The 17,974-nt window shown below is 45.0% G+C and overlaps 1 protein-coding gene across 4 annotated transcripts in view; it reads right to left on the reverse strand.

Annotated features, from left to right (window-relative positions):
- Nucleotides 1-289: 289 nt before the first annotated feature.
- Nucleotides 290-17,974, reverse strand: part of MICU1 (mitochondrial calcium uptake 1) — a 95,227-nt gene continuing 77,542 nt past the window's right edge. For all 4 annotated transcript variants that reach the window (XM_077183462.1, XM_054637599.2, XM_054637598.2 and 1 more), the window contains 4 exons: nucleotides 14,163-14,300; nucleotides 8,980-9,088; nucleotides 3,288-3,377; nucleotides 290-1,009 (listed from right to left, as the gene is read on the reverse strand). In XM_077183462.1, the coding sequence (XP_077039577.1) occupies nucleotides 846-1,009; nucleotides 3,288-3,377; nucleotides 8,980-9,088; nucleotides 14,163-14,300 (501 nt within the window). In that variant the 3' untranslated portion in view covers nucleotides 290-845. The remainder of the gene's footprint in view (nucleotides 1,010-3,287; nucleotides 3,378-8,979; nucleotides 9,089-14,162; nucleotides 14,301-17,974) is intronic.

Below are 17,974 nucleotides of genomic sequence, written 5' to 3' on the forward strand. Positions count from 1 at the left end.
ACTGGAGTTTCTCTCCAGGCTGAACAATGCCAGCTCTCCCAGCCTTTCCTCATGGCACAGATACTCCATCCCTGTGATCACCTTGGTGGCTTCCTCTGGACTCCCTCCAGCAGCTCCATGTCCTTCCTGTGCTGGGGACAGAAAGTATTCCAGGAGTGACTGATCCCCTTTGTCCTTCCAGCTCTGGAAAGTCATGGGGGTTTCCCCCCACTCCCAAACCACCCCACATTCAGTGCCTCAGCCCCAGCCCTGGGGGAGGATGTGGAGCAATGCAGAGACAGAGCCAGGCTGAGGGAGGAACATCTTTACAAGGAATTTTACAGAGGACAGCCCCCAGCAAACCACACCTGCCAGCCCTTCCCAGTACAACTCCCCATTCAGGGAATCAGGGAGCTCCTGCTTGTGCAAGGCAGGAAGGGCAGGAGAGCTGCACTGCTTTTAGCTGCCCTTCTGCAGCAGGTGCAGCACAGGGCTTTTGGCTGGCTGCAATCCTGGCCTGGGATCCAGGGCATGCAGGAATTGTCTGGCTTTTCTGAGGAGCAGGCTGAGAATCAAAAGAACCTCCCATGCCATTTTTCATAGCATTAAATAAAGGTGATTTGGGGCCCAGCTCTGGAGCAGGGCACATCATGCCACGGAGGTGCTGGCAGTGAAAGTCCTTTGCTTGTTCCTGAGAGAGAGGATGATGGAGGAGCCAGCAGCAAGCAAATTCAGCAGGTGTGGATTTCTAACTTGGATTGACAAAACCCTCCTGGCACAGCCAGCCTGGGCTCTCCAGAGCCTGGTGCCACCCTGCTGTGCCCATGGGCTCATCCAGGGAATGGGGGTGCTCCTTCCCAACCCCACTACTGCTGCTTGGGAGCTGTGAAGTCCCAGGCTGTCTCCTGGGCACACTTCCACATGGCCCTCATGAGCCGTGTGAAGCCCATGTCCTTGGGCTTCTCCAGGCCGCGCATCAGGCGCTGCTTCATGATGGCAACAAACTCCTTGTTGCTCAGCTCCCCATTCCCTGCAAAAAGGAGGAAAAACGATCAGAGACCCACCAGCAACCTCCTTGAAATGATAACTTTAAAGGGCAGCAGCCATGAGTGTCCTTTCCTGCAGAAACTGAGACCACATCTGGCTCCCGCCTCCCAAAATATCCTGCTGAGCAAGGGCTCCCGAGCCACAGGGTTTAAATCCCAACCCCATGGATGCTTGCAGGAGGCACAGAAGCAAATGCAAACCAAATGTCCCTGTCCTCCCAGGAAACAGTGGTTTAGGAAATTGTTGGGTGCACAAATTTTTGTAATGGAGTAGAAGGGAAGATTTGTTGATCTGATGAATGAGGATATGGAAAATGCAGCCACTGGACAGCAAAATTCCAGCAAACTATCAAGGGTTGAGCAAAATTCCCTCCAGTGCTGCAGGTTTTTAATGCCTGTAAACACTGACAGAGTGAAAACAACAAAATAATAATAATAAAAAATGTCTGTGCCTGCTTTTCTACTTGTTTTCTTCCTTGGGGGACTCCTCTGGCAACCAGAGTCTTTCCCCCTAAAGATTTGCTATCAAAATATTTAGGAGATTCTCTTCTGAGAGAAGGCAAACAGGGAATATTTGGTTACACTTCAGCTTACTCTGATCTTCAGCCTGATCATCTGGCATGAAGATTGTATCACAACAGTGGTACTGAAGCACAGAGGAAAATAAAACAGGAGATGTGACCTTAGGGAGGTGCAAAGGAGCAGGCAGGACTGAAATCAAGAGGGACAACAAGAACTAAATTAATTAAATACATTTTTTGATGTTCATACTTATGCAGCAGTGTTGCCACTCAGAGCTGCCAGATGCTGGTGACTGTGCTGGAGAAGCAGGATGCCAGCCAGAACTCTGATTTTGACCTGGCAGTTTTGGGCAAATGCAGAATTTCCTTCTTTCCAAGTCAGAATTGCTGTCACCTGGCAAAGGCTCCAGTAACTCCCGTTAAATCAAGCTGGGAGTGCTTCAGCATGACAACAACCACCCTGGGGCACTCACAGCCTCTGCAAAGCCAGCTTCCCAGCAGGGCACAGCGCTGCTATTAATTAATTCAAAATTAAGCTGACATTTGTCTAGGACTTTGGAGATAAAGCCCCAGCCCCAGCATTTCCAACACTGGAGCACAACAGTTCATTCTGTTAGACCAACTGGAGTTCTCTGGGTGGGGGAAAAGGAGCAAAGTGTGCACACCAAACCCTCCCATCTGTGCTCCAACATCCACATCTCACAGGGTGGGTACCCCTGGATACCCTTCCCAAAAGGGCAGGGGGAATGTGGGAAATGGATTTGTAGAGAATTCTCAAAGCCTGGCAGAAGGTTTGCACAGTGTGTGCATCTGTATGCAAACCTTGAGATAAGAAATGCTGACTTAGAAATGCCCTGGAACATTGTGGAGAGAGAAATGGAACTAGAAACAAGTTTCAAAGGATGCCTTGTAAAAGAGACTGGATACTTTGGAGAAATAGAACTGTGAAAGATGCACTGTAGTGGGACCCAGGAGGGGTAATTTTAGATGATTCAAGGCATGTCACATTCACATTTTCTGAAAAATCCCTTTGCCCAGGATTTTGCTCCTGGGAAGCTGAGAAGCCTCAGAGAGAAGGAAAACAATAATTATCTGCTTTGCTTCTCCTGTGTTTTGTTGCTTTGGAATGTGTTTGGAGATTGTTTATCAAACAGGTGGTTGTTTCATTGGTTTCATGTGAATTATTTTGTCTCATTGGCGAATCAGGGCCAAGCTGTGTTGGACTCTGGAAAGAGTCACAAGTTTTCATTATTATCTTTTTAGCTTTCTGTAAGTATCCTTTCTGTATTCTTCAGTATAGTTTAGTACAGTATTCTTTAATATAGTATAGTATCATAAAATAATAAATAAAATAAATTAGCCTTCTGAGAAGATGGAGTCAGATTGATCATTCCTTCCTGCCACAGGGCACCCCACAAATATAATAAAGGCATTTACAGCATGGTGTGGCAAGAGCTGATAGGCCAAGAAACACTTATAATGTAATTAGGAAATGGTTGGCTTGTGACTGTGATGGTGTGAATTACAACATCTGTATTGTCTCACCCTCCACACGAGACTGAAAATGGAATAACAGTCTTTAAATCACCTCTCAGTTGCCCATCTCTGGGTCAGCAAAGGGCATAATCCACCAGGGGATCTCCCCAGCTCCAGGGACACAGAGCATGGCCAGAAGAACCATTTCCCCCAGGTTCCCTGCCCTGGGCTCTCCCCCAGCCTGGCTGAGCTGGCGCTCACTCACCGTCGCAGTCGAAGAGCGCGAACACCACGTCGCACACGTGGTCTGACAGCTCCACCTTGGCCACGGTCCTGGCCACCTGCTGCATGGTCACTGCAACACAGGGAGGGCACAGGGTCACACAGGGGCCAAGCCCAGCAGGACACTCCTGTTCCTCCGTGGAAACCAGCCTTGGTGTCCTCAGAGAGGCTGCAATAAGCTTGACCAACGAGGCAGCTCCTCCTGACAGCATTCCAAGGAATGCTATCCTGTCACAGACATATTTTATGAAAAATCTTTTTGCTAGGATCTTTTCTCCTAAGAAGCTGAGAAGCTTCAGCTTCTCCATGTTTTGCTGCCTTAGAATGTGATCTGGAGAACTGTTTACCCAGCATGTGAAATTGTTTCTACTTGATGACCAATCACAAGTCCAGCTGTGTTGAGACTCTAGTCAGCCACAAGACTCTATTATCATTGCTAACCTTCTGATGAAATCCTTTCTTCTTTCTTTAGTATCATTTTAATATAACATAGATCATAAAATAATAAATTCACCTTCTGAAACATGGAGTCAAGATTCTCATCTCTTCCCTCGTCCTGGGATCCCTGCTAACATCACCACATTATCCAGCATTCAATTCTATCAAGCAGGGTATTCCAAAAACTGGGAATTCCAAAACCTGCTTTTCCTGTTGCAACCCAATAACTGCAGGAGAAACCCACCCACCCTCCTGCAGGGAGCAGACCAGATGAACCTTGCAATAAAATAAAGAGTTGTAAGGAATTATTTCCCTTTTCTCCCTAGACTGGCAGCAGAGAAGCAAGCAGGAGTTTTATTCCCCACCTTTAGAAAAGGGCAATCCATGGAGCTATCAATCTGGCAGGGTTAGGCAGTTGATTTTGCTGCACAAATGGGAAAAGAAAAGCCCCCTCACTAGGCTGCTGTGAGTGTATTTAAAGCTAAATTGCTTCTCTACAAAGCCTGACCCAAGGAAATGCCATCCCCAGTACCTGGGATCAATGTTTAGCTGTGGAGCAAGGGAAGAGAGGGAAGTGGTGCATCACAAAACCAGACTGAAACCACAAACAGCCTCTGCTTTCCTTATGGGCTTCTGCATCCCCAGTCCTTCAGGAATTTTGGAGAGTTAAGTGTGTCACAAAGGAAGAAATAATAATCCAATTTATACTGTAACTGGATTAATTGCAAACTGCATAAAATATTTCTAATGGGATTTTTTCATTGATGCTTACATTATTGGTACCTTCCACCCTGTTTCTGCTCCCCTGAGTGAAATCTGGGGTTTTCTGAGAGGAATTCACAGCCACCATCAGGTCCTTTTCCCCATAAAACCTCTCCTTTTACTAAATAATGCAGGAGAAAATTGAAATGATGCATTGTATATATGTAAAATATTTATAATCTCAAGTAGGACCCTACTTTTCCCAAGTAATTATTCTTTCTGAGTGAAATTCCCTTTCTCCATAAGTGATGTAGCTCCAGTCAGCAGTTATTACTCTGTATTTCCTCAGACAACACCACCAAATTTCATTTAATTTGTGTTGTAAATGTAAAATTTCTCTCAAGGTGCTTCACCTTGATGCCATCCTCCCCTCCTGGTGCCCTAGGTACCCTGTGGCTATAGCCTTACTTATAAAAAAATGTTAGAATGATTTCTTCATCACAGAATTCCAGAATGGTTTGGGTTGGAAGGGGCCTTAGAGCTCACTCAGTGCCACCCCTGCCATGGCAGGGACACCTTCCCCTGTCCCAGGCTGCTCCAAGCCCTGTCCAGCCTGGCCTTGGGCACTGCCAGGGATCCAGGAGCAGCCCCAGCTGCTCTGGGCACCCTGTGCCAGGGGCTCCCCATCCTCCCAGGGAACAATTTCTCCCTAACACCAAATCAAAATGTCCCTTTCAATTTAAAACACTGCCCCTTGTCCTAATTCCTTTAATTATAATTTATGTTATTCTGCTGAGATTTTCCCCACTCCTTCCATCTCTGCAGGGAGTCTCCTGATCCCTCCCCTCCTGTTTGTTTTTCACAGCCACAGTTTTCCCAGCTGGAACTTGCACTCATGGCCAGCAGTTCCTGCTTCCTCTCTTATTGATCCAACTGCACAAGTGTCAGCTCCATCCCATCGTTCCTGCTTGATGCCAGAATGACTCCACAGGGGCTGCAGGACTGTGCTCTGCTGGTTTTTAAGGAATCAAAAGGAAGAGGGAAAGCATCTCTGCTTTCACATCCACACACGTGCTCCAGACCACAAGGTAGCTCAGGAAGGCAAATAAAATTGAAGCAAAGCTGCTGGAATCATTTCTTTACCATGAAATGGAATAGGTGCTGTCTGGGGAGCATCTCTTAAAGTCTGTCCAGGTTTAGAATTCTGGGATAGAAATTCTCCTGGATTTCATATCATCAAAAATGAGTTCCACATTTCTATCTTGAAAAGCTTCTTAAATTTCATGCATTGGTATCTCCCACTGGTTCCTTTAATGAGCCATCTGAGTGATTTTATGCAAGTTTAGAGTCTGACACAGTTATCCTTTTTTTCCACTCTGATTCCCAGAAGTGCACTGTGAGCAATGCCTCACTGAGTGCTGCTCCAGGCCAGGGCCTCACCAGATGGCAAACTTCACTTTTCCCTCCAACTTGGGATTAATCACACATGTGGCCAAAAGAATGGACAGCTGGGCTGCTGCCTTTGTTTTCCAAATGGCACAGGGGTGATGGGAGCAGTGCTCCCTGCCCTGGGCCATTCCAGGATGGAAAGGCAGGACACACATGTGTGTTTGGGCTCCCAGAAATCAGCCTCCCGTTGATGCACACCTTTCATTTCAGGGCTCTCAGTTGGAAATGTTGGATGCTGTCACTGGCAGCATAGCTCCCAAAATCTCTTTAACTTTTTACAAATCATTTGCATGAGTATGTGCTGGAACACCCATCCAGAAAGAGATGGATAAGCCTTGTGCAATCCTGTGTGCACAGCACATTTTCCTTGCTCTTCTCAAACTGCAGCCCTGCAGCTGAGCAGAAGCTGTTTTGACATCAAAGGCAGCATGCTAGAAAGTCATGGAGATCAGGGAGAAAAAAGCAGAGCTCCCAGACCAGAGCAGAGCTGTTGGTGCAATATCCACAGCCAGAAATGTGGAAAGGAAGGAGATTCCTTGGAGACACCCCAAACCTGACTGCAGCTGCAGGGATCCTGTTGGACACCAGGGTCCCAGAGCCCCTCCCAGTGCCAGCACTGCCATTAGTGCAGAGGAGCACTCCAAGCTCTGCTTCTCCCATCCCTGTCCAAGGCAGAGGGCAGCAGGCAGCAATTCCATGGCTGTGCTCCAGCTCACCTCTGCCCCTCCCTGACTCCCTGTTCACTCTGCAGCCGTTTCAAGCAGCATTATTCAAATAAAATAATTTTCCATGAACCTCTCTGGGGCTCCAGCCCTGCTCCAAGCCACAGATCAGTGGGATCAGCTGTCTCCCTGTGCTTTGGCCCTTCTATGCCTTGCCCCAAACCCCACAGGAGTTATCCCACAGCTCCCTGCTGGCACCAGGGCTGTTTGGAAAGCCTGGCTGCACACAGTGCCAGGAAAAGTGCAATTCACACCCTCCTAAAAGGGGAATAAGCACCAAATTCAGTTCCTGCCCTGCTTCCAGCTGTGAGCCCAGGCTGGGGAAGTCTCCTAAGGAGTGCTTGTGATTTAGGAGAATGACAGCTATTATGTTGCTGGGAAAATGAAAGATGGGCTAACAAATAATCTGGGTCTTTTTAAATGGGTCATTAAAATACAGGTTTATGATCCTTTTTAGAAGAAGAAGAGACTTTAATTCAGCACAGAAAACAGGCTGTCAGGCTTTGGTAGCAGCCATTTTTTCCCCTCTGAAAATTTAAACAGCCCTTTTAAAACCATAATAATGTTTGCTGCATTGTTAACATCAAATTATTACACATACCAACATCTTCCTAGTCCCCATCCCAGTGTAGTTTTTACTTTGTTAGTTTGTAACCAGCAACCTTGTGAAAACTTCACTTTTTGGAGGGCACACCCCATTTATGGTTTATTTAAATCTGATCCCTGCCCAGGGAAGGTTCCCTTAGCCCAGCCCAGCACTCCCAGCTCAGTGGCTGCACAAGCTCATTAATGGCACATCATTAAACAGCAATCACACTGATTTACCAACTGCACACAGACCTAAATTCTGTGAAAATGTGTATTCCATGACAGGACAAATGCTAATTTCCTGTAGGCACTGAGTAAATTTGATTTGCTGGGCTATCACCTCCCCGGGGATGCTACAGAAAGGGCTCAGAGCAGCAGCAGCACACCCAGACTTGGTATTTTACTTTTAAATGAAAGGAAAATCCCATCAGCTTCTTTTAAGTCTTAAGGTAATGGTGTTCTAAACCAAAAAGTACAGATGATTTCCCCCCAAAAAATTTAAGATGAGAAGGGCTGCTGACACACACAAGAAGAGATGTGACACGTTTGTTTCCCTCTGTAATTTCACTGTCCCCAAACCTATTAATGCCTTAATTTTCCCACAACAGCAGCAGTTGGAATAGCTGGCTTCCAAAATATTTAATTCTGCAGCTGCCTAAATGAATCAGCTTTAACTTTGTAGCAGACAAGAGTTTCCACTTAGCCTAAAACTCTTTTAATGACTTTGCCATCTTTATTTTATATCCTCAGTCTGTTAAAAAAAAGAATCCCTCTTAAAAAAACCCAAAGACCAAAGCACTTGTGACAGATCCTGACAGCAGGGTGGGACTTGGTTTGAAATTTATTTGGGGGATTTTTTGCCTTTTTTTAAAATCAGTGTGTCAGATCTAAGAACAAACCTGAGACAGACCAGCTCAGGAAATGAAACATGGTGATAAGGAGAAGGATATGGATTGGTCTGATCAATAAACCACATAATTACCAAGGTCCCCAGGAAACACCAGCTCTGAGGTTTATTCAGCCCACTCCTCTGGACTGTGGGTTATCTAAAATTGAGTCTCTGGACAGACTTTAATGCTCAGTCTGGGACCTCAGTGGTGTTCCAGTGCTCCCCCTCTTTCCCTCCAGCACTCCCAGGAGCTCTGAAGGTGTTTGCTACTGCTTGGCTTCCCAATCAGAAATGCATCATCCAGCCCTTGTTTCTAGGCAAAGTCAATGATTTTTGAGCAAAGCTGAAACAAAACAAGGGTTGAGCAGTTCCTACCCCCAGCCCCACTGCTGCTGTGCCTCTGCCATGTGATCAGAGACCTCCACAGAAAATAACTCTGCAAGAATTCTTTTACACTCCTTTTTGAGGTCCTTTGTATATTGGGGAAAAAAGGTCCCTTCAGAAGATGGGGATGAGGAGGAAACAGTGGTGTCCCTGGGATCTGGAAGCACAGCCTGTGGCACACTCATTAGCTCACCTTGCACACAGACAGCAGAAAGGTCCCTCTGAAGGTACCACCATGAAGTCACTGCTTCCTCATCCATTCAGGCTACACATGCCAGCCTTGCTTCTCCCTCCACTGAAAACTGTGGGAGTACAAAGCCTGAAATCCCTCTTTATCCATGCATGTAGTGAGCTAGGCACCTATTACAGGCAGGAATTACACTTTGGGTACATTTTTAACCTGTCAGCTTGGCCTTGTCTGACATCTTCCCAACTCCAAAGACACAGCATGAGCTGTGCTCCCTCAGGCTTTCAGCACCTCAACACCCCACAGGTCTCAGTACCTTTATCAAGAGAAGCTCCAGCCATGTGGTAGAAGCTCAAAGCTGTGTCCACATCATTTATGTTCTTCAGAAAAGTGAAGAAGTTCTCCACCTCCTCAAAAGTCAGCCCCTAGGACACAGAAAAGACACTCATGTGGTGATGGGACAGAGATCGTGGACACTCCTGGAAATGACACAGTGACCCACTGGCCCAAAGCTGCAGCCACAAGTGCAGAATCATCTGCACACTCCAAAAACTCAGCCTTGGCACCTGAGGATGTTTGGGTTGTGACCTGTACTTTTGTTCCCCTCCTGGCCCCACCAGTCCCACAAAGGGGAGGGACTGAAAACCATTTCCAGGTGAGTAGACCTCAGATGTAGGAGACCACTGCAAACAGGTGAATTGATAAATTGATTTGAAGCCTGCACACTTGCAATGGCAATATCAAACAGTCCATGTTTGATATTTTGATTTGATATTTTGATATATTGATATTTTCAGTAACCTTTCCTGGTTACTGAGAATTTCAGACTTTTTGTGCTGACAGACACTGACCCCCAAGAAAACATTACATTTAATCTGAAGCCATAGAAAAGGTTTCCAAAATTAAATTATAAACCTAAGATTATAGGTGTGTAGTTTGAATAAAAGTGTGTAATATCACATAGTAAAAAACTTAGAGCTTAAGATTTTAAAATACAGTAATATATATAAAGCAAGATAAAAATTTTAGAGCAGAAGCTAGTCCTTCTTCAACTTCTTCATGAGTTTAAGTAATGTTGTGTAGTTAGATAAAAAAGTCTGCATTGCAAGTCACAAGTAGTTAGTTATTGAGTTAAAAGTAAAAATAATTTAAGTGTCATTTCTTAATTAAACAGTTTATCTTTAAAAGACCTTGTAGAGAGAGATACATCTCCATTTTGTAATTTGTTAGTAAAGTGCTGTAGAACTCAGGGTTTATGAGACTGTAATACAGATAAGAACTAATAAACATATGAATCCAAACAAGAAATACCATCTCACACATTTAATCCCAACCCTAACAACAAAAAAAGATTAAAAACTCAACAAGCCCATGCACTGTAAGGTCTCTCCCAAGAGATCCAGGGATCCCTGGGGGAATTCAGGTCTTACCCAGTGTGGCAGAAGGTGACACTAAAGCACAGAAGTGTCCCAGTCTGCTTTGCTGCTGGAGGCAGGATCCCTGTCTGCTCCACACACCTGGGCCAGGTGAGCATGTGCTCAGTGACAGCCACACTCTGGGACAGTCATGGAAAAACATCCTGAGATCCCCAGGAGAACTGCTGATGAGCACAGCTCTGAACCCCACCTGGTTACACTGCACCTGATTTTATCACTCTGTGCAGCTGCAGCACCACCACAGCACTGCTGGGGATGCCTTGAGAAGGCTGCCCTAGAACAGAGGCCAGACAGAGCTACAGAATAAAGCAGGGATTTATTAAAAGGATCTCCTGCATGGATCCACCTTGGGCAGCACAAGAGCCCAACCAGGGCTGCACCCAGGATGAACCAAAATGAACCCAAGATGAACCAAAATGGCCACAAAATGCTCATGGGGTCTCTCACTTTGATCAGTTCTGCTCCATTTGCATCTTGCAGTTCATTGTCCCATTCCAGCTTTAGCCCCTGCAGTCCCATCCTTGTTTTTCTCTCTCCAGCCCATGGTGTTTGTGCTCTTGGGCTGAGATTTGGATCATTTGTCCTTGGTGCCCAGCTGGAGCAGGAATTGTTTTGTCTCCCTGCTCTGTGCACAGAGCTCACCATCCCTTAATGTGGAGCTCAGACCCACACACTAAAGCAGCACAGAATCTGAAATATAAAAGCTAAACCTGAAGCATCACTGGGACAGGAGCTGGAGCCTCCAACTCCAGCAAAGCCATGGCAGGGAGCCCAGGGAGGAGGTGAATCATCACCACAGTAATAACCACTCAGACTCCCTCTCTGGGACACATAAATCAGCTTGTCAAGAGTTCAGCTCCAGGCTCCTCCTATCCTGCCTGGCACGACAGATTAATAGAGCAAGATATTAAAAATCCAAACTGCAGAACACAGCCCAGCTCCAGGACCTGGATGTGTTCAGCAGGTACTGTCAAATATAAATTTACACAATCTGCTGTAACTCTGCTCAAACAACTTCTAATCAGGGAAAAAGCCACCAATCTTTTGAAAGAAAAAGAACATTTTTAAGGTCTTTCCATATAGACATTTGGGGCTGTTCCTATCTTTGCTGTAAGGGAGTAAGTGGCCCTGCAGTGATGATCTGTGTGTGCACTGACACATGCAACAGCAGCTTTGTCAGCCCTGGACTCATGGATCTGGGCCAAAAAGAATGAGATGGCAAAATGGGAGAGCACATGTGGACAACAGAGCTGAGTGAAGAGAGAAATCCCTGGTAACTCTGCAGGGAGCTTTCCTTGAATGTCTGCCTGCTCCTCTTCCTAAGGGGAACACTAGGATGCACAGCAGAATTAAATTAAATACTGTCCTAGGGAAAAAATAATCCAATAAATCAGGTACTTCTGCAGGAAGCAACACAAAGATCTCCCTGTTTTGTACAATGGTTCTACAAGAGAAAACATCTTTGCAATTATCATGATGCCTCCCTGCCAGAGCAGGGCACTGGGAGTGTGGAAAGCCTGGAGGAACCAAGTGTGGCCACTTCCAGGCCAGCAGAAGATCTGTGCTGTGATCTGCCTGCTCTGTCTGGGACACCTGGGGATTGCAGTGCTCTAAGCAAAGAGCCATAAACCTTGTATTTCCTGGGATTCCCAAAATTTGCCAAGGCCAAGCAGCACTGCTGTCTGTGCATAATGGAGCCCTGTTTGGAATCCTGCAATGGTTTGGCTGGGAAGGGACCTCAAAGCCCATCTCATAGGCAGGGACACCTTCCACTATCCCAGGATGCTCCCAGCTCCACCCAACCTGGCCTTTGTGGTGCTTTCACCAGCTGAGAAAACCAAAACCAGTGACACAAGTGTATCCTACAAATTGTGGCATTCACAGGGACAAAACCACTGAATGTCTGTAGCAAGAATACCATCAATATTATGAAATTTCATATTTTTTGAGGCTGGCATAAACATTAACTCTGTTCCAGCTACCAAAATAAAATACAAATCAGAGATTGGGACAGCCTCAGGCAAGTCAACAGATGAATGATCACATCTTTCAAGGCATTTGTAGCTCCAGCTGTTATTCATAATCAGCTGAATCCCTTCATCACCCAAGTAATCCTCACAAAACATAAACAGGGAGATTCCTGAAGCACTCACCTGCTTGTAACACAACAGCTCAAACATCTCCTGCAAAAATGAGGACTGTTCACCTGGGAATCCAGGTCCAGCCAGGAATTCCACCTTACTGCCACCCCCTGCTAAAACCCCAGCCAGCCCTTGAAGCACAAGTGGGAGATGACATGAATCACTGGTTTCTGAAGAGACAGCTTGGTTTTCCAGCAGTTAGGGGGGCATAAACCAAACAACACATTGCTTGTGAATATTGCTGATGATTCAGGTCCTTCTTAGCAGGAGAAAAGCAGCTGTGTAAGTACAGCTTGGGGAGGACACTCATAAGCAATGTTAGACAAAACAGAGTGTGGCAGCTCTGCTGAATAAGCAAAGTTCACCTTCCCAGGGTAAAATGGGATTTTTCCTCAAGGAAAAAAAATAATGAAAGTAGATTAGCAGTTAATAGAAGAAAACTTATCACTCTCAAAAGCAGGAATGAAGAATAAAAGCCTTGGAAAACAGCTAAAGATTAGATTAAACCCAGAGTTTTATTGTTTTGGAGGCTGCCAGGGTTGCCTTGCACAGTCAAGGTAATTGCATCAGACAAAGAAGACAAGGTCTGGCAGATTCCATGAGACAGCTCTCTCAAAAGAACTGCACTTCCAAGGGAAAGCCTTGCTGGGTGAGTCTGGGACAGTTCTGGGCATTTCACCCTCACCAGTGTAAGCAATCATGAATTTTTCACCATTTCTGTTCCTTACAAATATTTTTTTTTGTCCTATTGCTCATTTTCTCTCCTTGAAAGTCCTTGGAATAAAGGAAGATAAAGATTTGCTCTGAATCTGGCTGGCTGTAAATAGAAAGACAATCTGGCTGATTTGGGGATGAGGAGTAAGGTAAGAACAAGAAGTTCTTCCTCTGGCACAGATGTCAGGGTCTTGGCTTAAACATGAAAGGAAGAAAACATCTGCTGTAGGAAACCTTCCAAAATAAATTCCTTTGCCTCTTTTCTCACACAGCCAGCTACTGTTCAGTAATATCTATACACACACACACACACACACACACACATATCTATATATATAAATCCAAAAATCACAGCAAAAGAATCAACAATTTGCAAACTTCAAAAGCAGAGCTGATATTTTTCTATTAGACACACATTGCATTTAAGCACTTTTTCCTGGAGAAATCAAATTATTCCTGTTAATGTAGGAATCCCATTCAGGAACAAAAAGAGCTGCAGACCCTGGTCAGAACTTGTGTTTTATAACACACTTGGCACCTAAACCAGTAAAGAAATAAACTCTGGTTCTGATGTTAGAAGAAAGCAGCTCTAAAACAGCCAGCCAAAGACTTTCCATCCATTCTCACTTTGATGAATTGCTTGTTTATATCCCAGTTAATAAAAGAACATTCTGGCTTAATAAAAGAACATCCATTACAGGGGCAGATGTAAAATTCTAATGCTCAATAATTTCTCAGCCCGTACTTGCCTTACCTGATAAAGCACATCTTGTGGTATGGATATCTTATTCCAAGGACTCTCCCTGAATTAATGAGTGTAGGGTCTGCAAACTTACTCCTCTCTAAATTGTGAGTAATTTTCCCCAGAAGTTAATAACTAAATAATAAACTGCCTGCTCACAGAAGTTAACGAATCCAAGGTCGAGCCAGGAACTGGGAGCACGGCTTCAGTGTTTGTCCTGGCTCCAGACCCAGGGTACCATTCAGCAAATTGAATTTTTAAAATTACAGCATCTATTTTCATAAGGAACAAACCTACAGGCTGCACTGGACACCAACCACTGCACTCCCAGCTCTTCCCTCTCTCCCCCACAGCTCAGCATGGAGCGGACGCTTTTCCAAAGAGGACGGGGGATTGCTTAACTCATTTCTCAGCCCAGCCTGGGGCTGGGTGGAATTTTCCCAAATTTTCCACGAATGCCACTGACCTCTCCATCCTGGAAGTGCTTCTTGAGCTGCTTGAGCATGACAGTGAGCTTCTTGGACTGCACCCCGCTGTAGGCCAGCAGCATGCTCCCGAACTGCCGCTCCGTGATCCGCCCCTCCACCGGGTCGTGCCGCTCAAACTGCGAGGGAAGGGAACGGGGAGGTGAAAACCAGGAGCAGCACAAAGCTCCACCTCGGGTGGGAGGCATGAAAAAGGCACCATAAAGAATTAATATTGCAGGAAACTCTGGTGAATGAGAAGTGTTGATGTGCTCCAGGATCTGCTTTCCCCGGGATTGTCTCTCCACATTGGCCCTATGTGCAATTCCTTGGACAGCTCTTGGGAGAAGCCTCTGTTGGAGTCCTGGATGCTGAGAATTTTAGACTTTCTGTACTAACAGAGTCTAACCCCCAAGAGAACACTGCATTTCACAGAATTCCCAGAATTCACAGAGTCACAAGGTTGGAAGAGACCTCCAAGATCATCGAGTCCAACCCAGCCCCAACACCTCAACTAAACCCTGGCACCCAGTGCCACATCCAGGCTGTTTTTAAACACACCCAGGGATGTGACTCCACCACCTCCCCTGGCAGTTCTTTATCAGCCTTTCTGTAAAAAACATTTTCCTAATATCCAACCTATACTTCCCTTGGCACAGCTTGAGGCTGTGTCCTCTGGTTCTGTCAGTGCTGCCTGGAGAAAGAGCCCAGCCCCAGCTGAGCACAGGCACCTTTCAGGTGAGTTTTCATTTGACCTGAGGCCATGGAGAAAGCTTCCCAAATTGATTGATAGCACAAAGATTATGAGTGTGTAGTTTAATTAGAAGTGTGTAATATCACAGAGTAGAAAACTTAGAGTTTAGAATTTTAAAATATAACAATATATGAGACAAAATAAAAGTTTTAAGACAGTAGCTAGTTGCTTTTCTTTACCTCCTTCTTCATATGTTTAAGTAATATTTTATAATTAAACAAAAAATTACGCATTGTGGACTTCAAGTAATTAGTTATTAAAATAAAAGTAAAAATAATTTAAGTTTCATTTCTTAATTAAATAGTTTAACCTTAAAAAAACTTACATAAAAATAAACATTTTATAACTTATTAATAAAATACTATAAAACTCACAACTTATAATATATATAAAAATAATAAACATCTGAATCTAAATACGAAATATCATCCCGAGCACTTCAATCCCAATCTTAACAAAAGTAAAAAAACCAAACAAAAAAACCCTAAAAAACCAAACCAAAACCAAAACCAAAACAAACCCACCAAAACCCAACATTTAATGTGTGAGGCCACCTGTTGAGGTCAGGACCTCCCTGAAGAAATTGATAACGTGCAGCTGTGATCTGGAAAGAAAAAATCCCCAGGGAAAAGAAAGAAGAAAAAAGGAAGAAAAAAGAACTCAGAAACCCCTCCCAGCTTTATCCCACAGGACTGGGCTAATGAGTGGCTGCTCTAAACAGGACCAGTGGTTAATAAACCAAAGAGAAGTCCTGCAAAGGTACCAGTGTCCCAGCAAGGGAAGCTTCATGGATGTCTCCAGACTTCACCTTCCCCAAATTCTCCTCATCCTCAGCCCCTTCCAGTCCCTGACTCTTACAAATGCTGCTGTGAGGCCCCTGCAGAACTTGCAAAAAGCCCTTTTGAGAAGAGCAGAGAAGGTTTTCCCCACTAATCCATCTCTCCTGCAGTGGTTTGTCTCCCAGCTTGCACTGCAGGGGAGGAGGGAAGAGCCACTGCCCAGCTTGGGAAGGTGCTGGCTGGGAGCACCAGCTCTGAATAATGGGGATTTCATCCTTTCCTCTTCCCCCTCCTCTGTCAATCTACCAGCATCAACATCACCCAGCTTCACAGATCTCAGCACTTGGGATAGATTATATCCCTCCAAATTCACCAGGAAACACAACACCAACACTCCAGCTGATCACAAGCCAGAAGATGACATTTAACAACAAAATTAATCTTTTAACTCATGGGAAACAACGTGGTACCAGTGACTGACATTCTGCTGCCTGCTGAGCTGACCATTCCAGCCTTAGCTGCTCTTCAGTGCTAATGAAAATTTAATTATTACCACATCAACCAGATTTTGGCTGCTTTTCCCAGTGGGAAACCAAGGGATTGCTGGTAAGTGGAGCACCAAGGCTGGAGGGATTTGTATGGGAGACTTTGGCAGGAGGCAGATCCCAAATGGAGAAATTCTGCTCCTCAGCCCCTTGTGCTTTCACCTGAGTGGCCCACACAGTTTTGGGGGAAAATGCTGATTTTTACTGTCATCTATACAGGCTTTGGGGATCACTCAGGATGCAAAACATGGGCCTCTCCTGTGCTGGGGAAAGGAGAGGGAAAACTCATTTTTGGAAATGTTCTTCATTAAAAAGCAGATGCAGTAGTTTCTGCCATGCCTGAAGAATGCAAAGAAAATGCCCCTGGGACACAAAAATTTTCCATCAGTGCTGCTTTTGAAGCTTTCTTCTGCTGTAATATTCCTAATTTCATCCCCAAAGACACAAATCAGCATTTTTCTACCAACAGCCTTAAAATACCCCAGGTTTTAGCAGAGCTTTAGGTAGAATCTTTAATGAAAGGCTAGGAAATGTGTCCAAATAGCTCAGCTCAACCTTCTAAGTGGTGACTGTGCTTAGAAAATCTCAAGTTGGTGTCTAAAGCCCATCAGCCCCTCTCCCCCTGCCCTGCACTCAGGATCAGCCCCATGGGGTAACACAAGCAAGCACAGCTCCCTGCAGATTGGGCAAATAAAGAACCAGCTCCTTGTGGGTTTTTTGGAAGTAAACTTTTAGATTGTGGTCAGTTTTGCACTACCAGATGCAAAAAAGACCAGGAAGGAAAAAATTAAATACTTTTCATCTTCATTTTTCTACTGATACACCACACAGCTATTCACAAGAAATAAAAAAAAAAAGCCTGGAAACTATGGAATTTATGCTGCTTGTTATTTATCTCATTTTAAAATGAACATTTCTAACATTAAACAAGGACACTCAGATGCCCACTGTCATGTACAGCCATGTCAGCCCAGAAAGGGGCTGGGAAGTGAGAGCTGGTCCACATCCATTCCCAAATTCCAACAGAAGCACCACTGAACTGAGTAAAAGCAACAGCATCACAGTGAGGGATAAAGAAAGTTCAAATCTTCCCTCCAAGCTGCTGTCAGATGCATTTAAATTAATTACAGAAGGGATAAGCAGGCCATGTCATTTAATTTCAGGGAGGAAATTCTGTTTATTTTTTTCTGCTATGTCAGAGATTGTGTTTATCCATAGAGAAACTGGGCTCCAAAGGATTTGTGAGTGGAAACTTATTGATTTCTGATGAAAGAAAATCCCCAGGTACCACTGACACCCCCTTTCCTGGGAGCAGAGGTACCTCCATGCTCATCTACCCTCTGGAATGTCTTCTAGCCTAACACAACTCAGCACTAGGAGATGAAGGAGGGTGCAAAATCTACAGGAATTTGTCTTTCAGTACTCAATACACAGCCTACAAACAGTGTTAAGTGTTAAAATCCTCTGGGTATTTGAAAAAGCAGGAAAAATAGTGCCCATTCCCAGGAAATCACAATTATCTGCCCTCAGGCACAGGATGATACTGTACAGGTTATTGTTCTGTTCACTGGGGGGGAAATAACCCCACACCCTCCAGGGAGGGGCTGCAGGGCACAGCACACTGGGGTTTACTACAGCTACCAAGTCCTGTGACAGCCTTTTGCCCTTTATGGATCCTAAAGAAGGGAAAGCAGAGCCAAAGCAGAGCTCACCTGGCATTATCCAGAAGGGGCTGG

The sequence above is a fragment of the Agelaius phoeniceus genome, chromosome 9, assembly GCF_051311805.1.
Source record: "Agelaius phoeniceus isolate bAgePho1 chromosome 9, bAgePho1.hap1, whole genome shotgun sequence".
NCBI lineage: Eukaryota > Metazoa > Chordata > Aves > Passeriformes > Icteridae > Agelaius > Agelaius phoeniceus.